We start from the raw sequence: 12,898 nt of genomic DNA, 5'->3' as shown, positions 1-12,898 counted from the left end.
GAAAGGCCCGCCCACCTGCAGCTTCAGCAGAGCGTTGTCCCTGAAGTCTGTCAGGTTCATCGCTGTGGTCATCGTCAAGGCTCGTGACCTTTGACCTCACAATATCTACGTCTCACTCACTCACTCACTCACTCACTCACTCACTCACTCACTCTCCCACACCAAAGTCCACGGTCATTCATCTTCATCAGTATTAAAAAAGGATACAGTAAGAGTCAGAGGAGGAAACAGCAAACATGGTGTGAGGATTATCTCTGTCTGGATACATGCTGAAGAACAACTGCACACACACAACACACATTATTAGATTAGACATTAACACAGTTAATAATCTCATCAGACACTTTGTAACAGAGATTATGGAGCAACTGTGTGTTATTATGATGATGATGATGATGATGATGATGATGGTGTGACTTACACTGCACAGAACGACCACAGTGAAGATGAAGGTGATTTTAGAGACTTTGAAGCAAGATCTGAAAAACAAAACTTTAAACTTGACTTAAAGAAAATAAACATCATTTCTGGGAAATAACTTTCTCGTGTGTGTGTGTGTGTGTGTGTGTGTGTGTGTGTGTGTGTGCGTGTGTGTCTTATTGTCAGATTATTCTAGTGTATAATCTGTGTAATCTCACCTCAGACTGGTGGTGAGTCTGGAGCTGAGGTTGAGGTTCTCCAGAGGGACGTTCTTGTCCGAGGAGCTGCAGCGGGACAGTGACAGACTGGTGACCTCACTGCCCAGACGGAACCGTCTGTCCACGTCCAGAGAACTGTGGACGTCCCAGGGTTCTTCAGCGTCATGGACCGTCATGTAGGTGATACTGGAGGACGAGGAGACAAGTCAGTCATCAGGACATGGACACACAGAACCTTCAAGAACCTCTAAGAACCTTTAATAACCTCTAAGAACCTTTAAGAAACTTTAAGAATCTCTAAGAAACTTTAAGAATCTCTAAGAACCTCTAAGAAACTTTAAGAACTTTTAATAACCTTTAAGAACCTCTAAGAACCTTTAGGAACTTCTAAGAACCTGTAAGAACCTTTAAGAACCTCTAAGAATCTCTAAGAACCTCTAAGAAACTTTAATAACCTCTAAGAACCTTTAAGAACATCTAAGAACCTTTAAGAATCTTTAAGAACCTTTAAGAATCTTTAAGAACCTTTAAGAATCTTTAAGAACCTTAAATAACCTTTAAGAACCTCTAAGAAACTTTAAGAACTTTTAATAACCTTTCATTAATATGACGTCAGAATTTCAGTGGAATCAAGAAAAAACACTTTAAAAACATCATATTCGCTCTTACGTCTGTTTTTCTGCCCGTTAGCGACGTAGCCAGCTAGCTTCTTAGCTCTTAGCCGTTCGACACTACCAAGCTAACCTCAGTGTTTAGCTAACGTGTCGCTCATTCAGTTAAATATCAGTGAGGTTTAACAAATGTGTGTTTTTTTGTGTCTCATCTTCATTTACAATAACATACGATTATTGTTGCTCTAGCTAAAACATGCTAACAGGCGAAGCTACGTTTAGCCGTCGCCGCTAACGCTAACTAGCTTAATCGTAGGAGGTGACAAAAAGTGAATTTATCACTTTTTGAACATGAAAATAATATTTTCATGCTCCTTTGCGTATGAACGCAAAGGAGGTTTATTTATTATGAATGAGTTAATTTAATGAAAAGATGATTTATTTCACATAATAATGATGTAAATGATGATGTATATGACTCACCGGTAGTTCTGAGATAATCCCATCAGCGGTAAATAATGACGTTAATGATGACGAAAATGATGATGTAAATAATGACGTAAATGATGATGTAAATAATGACGGAAATAATGACGGAAAGGATGATGATGTAAACGATGTAAATAATGATGCAAATGATGTAAATAATGATGTAAATGAAGTAAATAATGACGTAAATAATGATGTAAATAATGACGTAAATAATTAAATGATGTAAACGATGTAAATACTAATGCAAATGATGTAAATAATGATGTATATGATGTAAATAATGATGTAAATGATTATGTAAAAAATGATGAAAATATAATGACGTAAATAATGATGTAAATAATGACGTAAATGATGATGTAAATGATGATGTAAATGATTTAAATAATGACGTAAATAATGAATGAAATTATGTAAACGATGTAAATAATGATGTAAATAATGAATTAAATTATGTAAATAATGATGTAAATAATGACGTAAATAATGAATTAAATTTTGTAAATAATGATGCAAATGGTGTAAATAACAATGTAAATGATGTAAGTAATGATGTAAATAATGACGTAAATGATGATGTAAATAATGACGTAAATAATGAATTAAATTATGTAAACGATGTAAATAATGATGCAAATGATGTAAATAATGATGTAAATGATGTAAATAATGATGCAAATGGTGTAAATAACGATGTAAATGATGTAAATAATGATGTAAATAATGACGTAAATAATGATGTAAATGATTATGTAAAAAATGATGAAAATATAATGATGTAAATGATGATTTAAATAATGATGTAAATAATGATTAAAATAGTGATGTAAATGATGATGTAAATAATGATGTAAATGATGTAAATGATGATTTAAATAATGATGTAAACAATGATTAAAATAGTGATGTAAATAATGACGTAAATAATGATGTAAATGATTATGTAAAAAATGATGAAAATATAATGATGTAAATGATGATTTAAATAATGATGTAAATAATGATTAAAATAGTGATGTAAATAATGATGTAAATGATGTAAATGATGATTTAAATAATGATGTAAACAATGATTAAAATAGTGATGTAAATAATGATGTAAATAATGATGTAAATGATGATGTAAATGATGATGTTAATGATGTAAACGACTCACCTGTCGTCCTGAGATAATCTGATCAGTGGTGACCTCTCAGTCAGATTAGCAGAGTTTGTTTTCCTTTTGAGAAAATTCACCACACTGAAGTTGTGTCTGTGAAAAGATTCAGTGAAAAAAAATAATGTGTTAAACAACAACTCTGAGGCTCCTGCAGGGGGCGCCATCAGGAGAGCTGGACACACTCTCTCTCTCTCTTGTTTTCTGTAAAGGTTTTTGTTCAGAACTTTAGTTTGATGAACAAATGACCTGATGTTTATCAAACTGTGCAGAAAGAAGAATATCTGTGGTTTTAATCTGAAATCTGATTATCACACAGATTATATATATTAGAATAATAATAATATATTATTATTATATATGATTATAATAAATAATAATAATACTGTCCTACAGTTTAGTAAAGAACCACATCAGCTGACTGACTGTAAAAAAAACTCCACACTTTAATCCCAATGACGTCACAACCACAGGTTTGGGATTAGCAGAGACTGTGTGTGTGTGTGCGTGTGTGTGTGTGTGTGTGTGTGTGCGCGCGCGTGTGTGTGTGTGTGCGTGCACATATGATCACATACATTCTCTGACAGATTAGAGAGATTCTGCACGTTTACACAAGACAATCTGAGTTAATCTGTGAACCGCGACACGAGAGACAGAGACTCACGTGTCCACGTCACGTCACGTGACAGACTTTACATGACAGACGTCACGTGACAGACCTCTACTCTCTGGACTTTGGTGTGGCAGAGTGACTGCTCTACAAACACAGTCTCACACTGAGACAAAGACTTGGTTACGTACCCGTCCTCCTGTCTCACAGGGACAAAGGTGTCGGTGTGGAGGACACACTGTCCCACAGAGTGTCCCACAGAGTGTCCCACAGAGTGTCCCACAGAGTGTCCCACAGAGTGTCCCACAGAGTGTCCCACAGAGTGTCCCACAGAGTGTCCCACATGCTTCTGTGTCTCCAGCCTCTCAGAGATTCCCTGCAGCAGACGCAGCTCTCCAAAGTTTCCCTGGTGACCGACGGCCGACGTCTGAGACATCTCCATCTGACTCTGGTTCTCCAGGTACATGATGAAGGACAACTGCAAGAGACGAGGACAGATGAAGGACAACTGCAAGAGACGAGGACAGATGAAGGACAACTGCAAGAGAGACGAGGACAGATGAAGGACAACTGCAGGAGACGAGGACAGATGAAGGAGACGAGGACAGATGAAGGACAACTGCAGGAGACGAGGACAGATGAAGGAGACGAGGACAGATGAAGGACAACTGCAGGAGACGAGGACAGATGAAGGAGACGAGGACAGATGAAGGACAACTGCAGGAGACGAGGACAGATGAAGGAGACGAGGACAGATGAAGGACAACTGCAAGAGACGAGGACAGATGAAGGACAACTGCAAGAGACGAGGACAGATGAAGGAGAGGAGGACAGATGAAGGACAACTGCAGGAGACGAGGACAGATGAAGGAGACGAGGACAGATGAAGGACAACTGCAGGAGACGAGGACAGATGAAGGAGACGAGGACAGATGAAGGACAACTGTAAGAGACAAGGACAGATGAAGGAGACGAGGACAGATGAAGGAGACGAGGACAGATGAAGGACAACTGCAAGAGAGACGAGGACAGATGAAGGACAACTGTAAGAGACAAGGACAGATGAAGGAGACGAGGACAGATGAAGGAGACGAGGACAGAGACAACACTTCACATGGATTAATAATCCAGATTAAGACTTTCTTTTTCCCAGAAACATCGTTTCAGTGACGTCAAGGAGAAGAAAAACGCCGAGAGACACAAACGTCTTTGACATCACTGACATTCATATCCTCAGGCAGAGGACAGAGGACAGAGGACAGAGGACAGATGAGAGAGGACAGAGCAGCTGAGCATCATCACCTCTGTTTCCTTTCAATCAGCTTCACACTGAAGCAGCAGGAGGTTATTATTGTTGTTCACATGAAGAACAACAGGAGTCACGTTCATGTGACACACTCACACACACACACACGCACACACGCACACACGCACACGCACACACACACACACGCACACACGCACACACACACACACACACACACACACACACACACATTGAATTGAATTGAATAACTTTATTCCTCCCCAGGGGCAAACACACATTAACAACAGCTCAATTAAGGCGACAAGAGATGCAGAAATGTGCAAGAGCATAATAATTAAGAAGAAAAGACAACGTGAAGATAAGAGTAAATATAGGGTAAAAAATAAAGTACAATAAGGTAAACAAATCACACTCTAAATATAAGTAAGACTCTAATAAAATAAAATACTATAAGGTAAAAATACGCTCTAATATAAGTAAAAAGAAGTAAAATGTAAGATAGAGTAAGAAATAGAATAAAAATAAATTACAATATGGTAAAAAAAAAGAAAGAAAAAAAAGTAGCAAGTACATTCTTGTACATACTGATATTATTTATTATTATTAATAAGTAAATAAACCAAGAAACTGAAGTTTGTAAACCACTCACTCTCTCACACCAAAGTCACTCATTCTGCCACACCAAAGTCACTCACTCTTCCACACCAAAGTCACTCACTCTCTCACACCAAAGTCACTCATTCTGCCACACCAAAGTCACTCACTCTTCCACACCAAAGTCACTCACTTTCTCACACACCAAAGTCAATCACTCTTCCACACCAAAGTCACTCACTCTCTCACACCAAAGTCCCTCACTCTCTCACACCAAAGTCACTCATTCTGCCACACCAGTCACTCACTCTTCCACACCAAAGTCACTCACTCTCTCACACCAAAGTCACTCATTCTGCCACACCAGTCACTCACTCTCCCACACCAAAGTCACTCACTCTGTCACACCAAAGTCACTCACTCTCCCACACCAAAGTCACTAACTTTCTCACACACCAAAGTCAATCACTCTTCCACACCAAAGTCACTCACTCTCTCACACCAAAGTCCCTCACTCTCTCACACCAAAGTCACTCACTCTCCCACACCAAAGTCACTCACTCTCCCACACCAAAGTCACTCACTTTCTCACACACCAAAGTCACTCACTCTCTCACACCAAAGTCCCTCACTCTCCCACACCAAAGTCCCTTACTCTCTCACACCAAAGTCACTCACTCTCTCACACCAAAGTCACTCACTCTGCCACACCAAAGTCGCTCACTCTCCCACACCAAAGTCCATAGAGAAAACCAGTGATTTTAGCTCACAGGGACACAGGAGCTGCTGGTCCTCTGCTGCCTCGTGTGGTCACTTTGTGTCACTGAGTTAAGTCTAAATTAAATGTTTTAAAAGCCGAATTCACTAAAATCACTCATTGTGACTTTGGTGTGGCAGAGTGAGTGGTTTACAAACTTCAGTTTACACAAGGAAAAGTCTGTTTAACAGTGAAGATAAAGACATGAACACGTTCTTAAGAGACTTTAGTTCAGACGGTGAAATCAGAGTGAAATCAGTGTTTCACACTCACTCACTCACTCACTCACTCACTCACTCACTCACTAAGATCTGCCTCGCGTTAACAACCTCGTCCAATTCCCTGTAATTACCCTGTCACCACACACACTCACTGTTTACTCTGTCATTACACACACACACACACACACACACACACACACACACACACACACACACACACAGAAAACTCACTCAGGTTTTTCTGATGATGATGATGAAGATGAAGATGATGAAGATAAAATCCCTGTGAACGAGTGAATCACTGAGACGATGATGATGATGATGAAGGAGCTTCTCCTCTCCTGTGCTTCCCTGGAAGAAGGAGGGAGATGATGGTGAGCACAGAGACTGAGGAGGAGGAGGAGGAGGAAGAAGAGGAGGAGGAGGAGGAGGAAGAGGAGGAGGAGGAGGAGGAAGAGGAGGAGGAAGAGGAGGAGCAGGTTCAGCTCAACACAAAACACTTTTACGACTGTGACGACACATGTGACTAAAGAGTGTGAAAACATGATTTCAGCCTCGTAACTAAACTCACTCTGTCACCTCCTCCTCCTCCTCTTCCTCCTCCTCCTCCTCCTCTTCCTCCTCCTCCTCCTCCTCTTCTTCAAACATGAATAAAACCAGAGTTAATATGAAGTGAATCATCTCAGTCTTTACATCATTAGACTGTGATTCCCTCTGACCTTTGACCTTTGACTAAAGCTGAGCTGACCTCAACACTGACTCCCACACTCTGTCACACACACACACACACACACACAGACAGTGAAGCAGAACAAATGTGGAGAATCAATTTTTCTGCTTCTCAAATTCAAACATAAACTTTATACAAAAGAACAATGTTTCACTTTTACACACACACACACACACACACACACACGAGCATTTTCCACTTTATAAATCAACACAATTACAAATATCTACTTCATGAATGACATCTATATAGAACTACTGGTTGCAGTACCATAAAATGCCTGCAGGTGGAGCCCCAGAGCAAAAAAAGCTTTGTTGTAATTTTTGGTCCAAAATTTGACAAAAACGTCATAATATACTATGTCGTCCAAAATGTGAAAAAAATTTGACCTAAAATGTGAAAAAAAATTTTTTGACCCAAAATGTGAAAAAAATTGACCCAAATTTAAAAAAAATTTTTTTACCAAAAATTTGAAAACAATTTTTTACCCATAATTTGAGAAAAAGAAAAATTACCCAAAATTAGAATTTTTTTTTTACCCAAAATTAGATTTTTTTTTTACCCAAAATGTGAAAAAAATTTACCCAAAATTTGACAAAAACGACATATTATACTATGTTGTGCAAAACTTTAAAAATTCTTTGCCAAAAATATTTGGTCCAAAATTTGAGAAAAACGTCATACTATACTATGTCGTCCAAAATGTGAAAAAAAAAATTGACCCGAAATTTAAGAAAAAAAAATGTGACCCAAAATTTGAAAAAAAAATTGACCCAAATTAGAAAATAAATTTTGACCCATTTGGAAAAAAAAAATGACAAAAAAATGTTGGTCCACAATTTGACAAAATTGTCATGTCGTCCAAAATGTGAAAAAAAATTGAAAAGAAATGTGACCCAAAATTTGAAAAAAAAATTGACCCAAAATTTGAAAAAGAAATTTGACCAAAAATTTGAAAAAAATGTGACCCAAAATTTGATGAAAACATCATATTATACTGTCGTCCAAAATTTGAAAAAATTCTTTGACAAAAAAACTTTGTTCCAAAATTTGACAAAAACTTCATACTATACTATGTCGTCCAAAATGTGAAAAAAAAATTTGACCCGGAATTTTGAAAAAGACGTCACACTATACTCTCGTCCAAACTTTGAAAAAAAAGAAATTGACTCAAAATTTGACAAAAACGTCATCATACTGTCGTCCAAAATTAGATTATTTTTTTTTGACAAATTGAGTATAAGTGTTATAGCAAACTTAGGAACACACACACTCTCTCTCTCTCTCTCTCTCACACACACTCTCTCTCTCTCACACAAACACACACACCCTCTCTCTCTCACACACACACATACACACACACACACTCTCTCTCACACACACACACACTCTCACACACACACACACTCTCTCTCACACACTCTCACGCACACTCTCTCACACACACACACACACAGTGTGTCACTGATATAAGTTGACGTTCTCACAGAGTGGAGGCCTCTCTCTCTCTCTCTCTCTCTCTCTCTCTCTCTGTGACCTTTGACCTTGAACACCTCAGACCTGCAGAGGTCACAGATCATCTCTGAGGATTTAGATCAGGGTCAAAGTCAGTGTCAGTCAGAGGTCAGAGGTCACACACACACACACTATTAATAACCTTTACTCTCACACTGCAGCGCCCCCTGTCTGCAGACGTCATCATCATCATCATCATCATTTGATTCTATTTCAAATTAGAACGACAAGAAAAAAAAAGACAGTGAGTGTCACCTGGTGTGTGTGTGAGTGTGTGTGTGTGTGTGTGTGTGTGTGTGTGTGTGTGTGTGTGTGTGTGTGTGTGTGTGTGTGTGTGTGTGGGGGTGTGTGTGTGTGTGTGTGTGTGTGTGTGTGTGTGTGTGTGTGTGTCTGTCTGTCTGTGTGTAAGAAGACGTCCAGAGGCTCTGACCTCACACTGGTCTCATGTTCTCATCATGTGTGTGTGTGTGTGTGTCTCAGACTCACACACACACACACACACACGCACACGTCATATGAAGCGGAAAGAAGGAGATGACAGGATGAACGAGAGCCTGAGGCTTCACTGACATGAATGAATGATTCACCCTCGTCAGGTTTGTCTTTCATCTGCTGAGAATCAAAGTCACATGAGAGGGTGAATGTGTGAAGGTGAGAGGGTGAATGTGTGAAAGTGAGAGGGTGAATGTGTGAAAGTGACAGGGTGAATGTGTGAAAGTGACAGGGTGAATGTGTGAGAGTGACAGGGTGAATGTGTGAAAGTGAGAGGGTGAATGTGTGAAAGTGAGAGGATGAATGTGTGAAAGTGAGAGGGTGAATGTGTGAAGGTGAGAGGGTGAAAGTGTGAAAGTGAGAGGGTGAATGTGTGAAGGTGAGAGGGTGAATGTGTGAAAGTGAGAGGGTGAATGTGTGAAAGTGAGAGGGTGAATGTGTGTAAGTGAGAGGGTGAATGTGTGTAAGTGAGAGGGTGAATGTGTAAAAGTGAGAGGATGAATGTGTGAAAGTGAGAGGGTGAATGTGACAGAGTGAATGTGTGAAAGTGAGAGGGTGAATGTGTGAAGGTGAGAGGGTGAATGTGTGAAAGTGACAGGGTGAATGTGTGAAAGTGACAGGGTTAATGTGTGAAGGTGACAGGGTTAATGTGTGAAAGTGACAGGGTGAATGTGTGAAAGTGACAGGGTGAATGTGAGAAAGTGAGAGGGTGAATGTGTGAAAGTGACAGGGTGAATGTGTGAAGGTGAGAGGGTGAATGTGTGAAAGTGACAGGGTGAATGTGTGAAAGTGAGAGGGTGAATGTGAGAAAGTGAGAGGGTGAATGTGTGAAAGTGACAGGGTGAATGTGTGAAAGTGACAGGGTGAATGTGTGAAAGTGAGAGGGTGAATGTGAGAAAGTGAGAGGGTGAATGTGTGAAAGTGACAGGGTGAATGTGTGAAGGTGAGAGGGTGAATGTGTGAAAGTGAGAGGGTGAATGTGTGAAGGTGAGAGGGTGAATGTGTGTTAGTGAGAGTGTGAATGTGTAAAAGTGAGAGGATGAATGTGTGAAAGTGAGAGGGTGAATGTGACAGAGTGAATGTGTGAAAGTGACAGGGTGAATGTGTGAAAGTGAGAGGGTGAATGTGAGAAAGTGAGAGGGTGAATGTGTGAAAGTGACAGGGTGAATGTGTGAAAGTGACAGGGTGAATGTGTGAAAGTGAGAGGGTGAATGTGTGAAAGTGACAGGGTGAATGTGACAGGATGAATGTGTGAAGGTGAATGTGTGAAAGTGAGAGGGTGAATGTGACAGGGTGAATGTGTGAAGGTGAGAGGGTGAATGTGTGAAAGTGAGAGGGTGAATGTGACAGGGTGAATGTGTGAAGGTGACAGGGTGAATGTGTGAAGGTGAGAGGGTGAATGTGTGAAAGTGAGAGGGTGAATGTGACAGGGTGAATGTGTGAAGGTGAGAGGGTGAATGTGTGAAGGTGAGAGGGTGAATGTGTGAAGGTGAGAGGGTGAATGCTCCCCCTCAGTCTCTGCTGCTGATTCTCGTTAAGTTTAAAATCAGCTCATTTATATTTAAGTTTATATTTAATATATAATATTATCCATGTTTATTGATTATATTTCATAAATATACAAACATCTGTTAATGTAAACAATGTGATAAACTGTGATTTTTTATTTATGAATAAAGATTTAAAGACATTTTATTAATAATGAATAAAAACTGACTTTAGTACAACTCTGATTCTACTGTATTTGTGTGTGTGTGTGTGTGTGTTGAAGTGTGAACCTGGTGAGAATCAGCTGATTTCTCTGACGTTGACCTCATTCATCTGTGTAGACTGAGGTCATGTGACCTCTGCAGCTCAGCACACACACACGTGTACCGCACGCACGCACGCACGCACGCATGCACGCACGCACGCACACACACACACACACACACACACGTGTACCACGCGCACACACACACACACGCACGCACACACACACACACACACACACACACACACAAACACAAAACCAACTGACCGTGAGCAGGATCAACGGAGGCCACACCCACTTCACCAGGGCTCAAGATGATGATGGGCGGTTTGATTCCAGAGGAAGTTTGTAAAGTCACTCACTCTCCCACACCAAAGTCACTCACTCTCCCACACCAAAGTCCATAGAGCAAACCAGTGATTTTAACTAACTTACAATGACTTATTTTGTCAAATTCGGCTTTTAAAATATTTACTTTAGACTTAACTCAGTGACACAAAGTGACCACACGAGGCAGCAGAGGACCAGCAGCTCCTGTGTCCCTGTGAGCTAAAATCACTGGTTTTCTCTATGGACTTTGGTGTGTGAGAGTGTGACTTTGATGTGAGAGAGTGAGTGACTTTGGTGTGAGAGAGTGAGTGACTTTGGTGTGAGAGAGTGAGTGACTTTGGTGTGGGAGAGTGAGTGACTTTGGTGTGAGAGAGTGAGTGACTTTGGTGTGGGAGAGTGAGTGACTTTGGTGTGAGAGAGTGAGTGACTTTGGTGTGTGAGAGTGAGTGACTTTGGTGTGAGAGAGTGAGTGACTTTGGTGTGAGAGAGTGAGTGACTTTGGTGTGAGAGAGTGAGTGACTTTGGTGTGAGAGAGTGAGTGACTTTGGTGTGGGAGAGTGAGTGACTTTGGTGTGAGAGAGTGAGTGACTTTGGTGTGTGAGAGTGAGTGACTTTGGTGTGGGAGAGTGAGTGACTTTGGTGTGAGAGAGTGAGTGACTTTGGTGTGGGAGAGTGAGTGACTTTGGTGTGGGAGAGTGAGTGACTTTGGTGTGGGAGAGTGAGTGACTTTGGTGTGGGAGAGTGAGTGACTTTGGTGTGAGAGAGTGAGTGACTTTGGTGTGAGAGAGTGAGTGACTTTGGTGTGAGAGAGTGAGTGACTTTGGTGTGAGAGAGTGAGTGACTTTGGTGTGTGAGAGTGAGTGACTTTGGTGTGAGAGAGTGAGTGACTTTGGTGTGAGAGAGTGAGTGACTTTGGTGTGAGAGAGTGAGTGACTTTGGTGTGAGAGAGTGAGTGACTTTGGTGTGAGAGAGTGAGTGACTTTGGTGTGGGAGAGTGAGTGACTTTGGTGTGAGAGAGTGAGTGACTTTGGTGTGTGAGAGTGAGTGACTTTGGTGTGGGAGAGTGAGTGACTTTGGTGTGAGAGAGTGAGTGACTTTGGTGTGGGAGAGTGAGTGACTTTGGTGTGGGAGAGTGAGTGACTTTGGTGTGGGAGAGTGAGTGACTTTGGTGTGGGAGAGTGAGTGACTTTGGTGTGGGAGAGTGAGTGACTTTGGTGTGGCAGAGTGAGTGACTTTGGTGTGTGAGAGTGAGTGACTTTGGTGTGAGAGTGAGTGGTTTACAAACTTCAGTTTAACAGTGCGATAAAGACTTGATCATGTGACGTAAAGATCAAAGACTGCACGTGTGTGTGTGTGATGGAGCAGGTTGATTCTTCAGTGTGTGACTGTACTCAATCACGACTCCACACACACGCACGCACACACACACACACACGCACGCACACACACACACACACACACACACACAGACATTAATTCCACAAAGAATGTAGAATATTTTAATCCAAATTCACTCCTTTTTGTTCTTCACGTGTCTTTGAAACACACACACTGTAACACACACGTGGTAGCATTTACACACACACCATGAGGAATGTGTGTGTGTGTGTGTTGCTCCATGTGACTGGTTGTTACAGTAAAGGTGAAGCAGTGATTTAATCTGACAGATTGACCACTTTATTAGGTACATCGATAATAAAGTGGCTGCTGAAGCCTGTGTCTGTTCAACTGG

At 40.7% G+C, this 12,898-nt stretch overlaps 1 protein-coding gene across 1 annotated transcript in view; it reads right to left on the bottom strand.

Moving 5' to 3' along the window:
• The window catches only part of oca2 (oculocutaneous albinism II), a gene marked incomplete at both ends in the record, with an annotated part of 19,340 nt that extends 15,367 nt beyond the window's left edge, over positions 1-3,973 (bottom strand). Inside the window, 6 exons of the mRNA XM_083888354.1 lie at positions 1-62; positions 208-280; positions 422-479; positions 639-824; positions 2,898-2,993; positions 3,699-3,973. The exon at positions 1-62 is cut by the window's left edge and continues 90 nt beyond it. Coding sequence (XP_083744480.1) covers positions 1-62; positions 208-280; positions 422-479; positions 639-824; positions 2,898-2,993; positions 3,699-3,973 — 750 coding nt within the window. The remainder of the gene's footprint in view (positions 63-207; positions 281-421; positions 480-638; positions 825-2,897; positions 2,994-3,698) is intronic.
• Positions 3,974-12,898: the final 8,925 nt, after the last annotated feature.

Source organism: Microchirus variegatus, assembly GCF_963457635.1.
Source record: "Microchirus variegatus genome assembly, chromosome: 4".
Taxonomy (NCBI): Eukaryota; Metazoa; Chordata; class Actinopteri; order Pleuronectiformes; family Soleidae; genus Microchirus; species Microchirus variegatus.
This window is presented reverse-complemented; position numbering and strand designations above follow the sequence as displayed.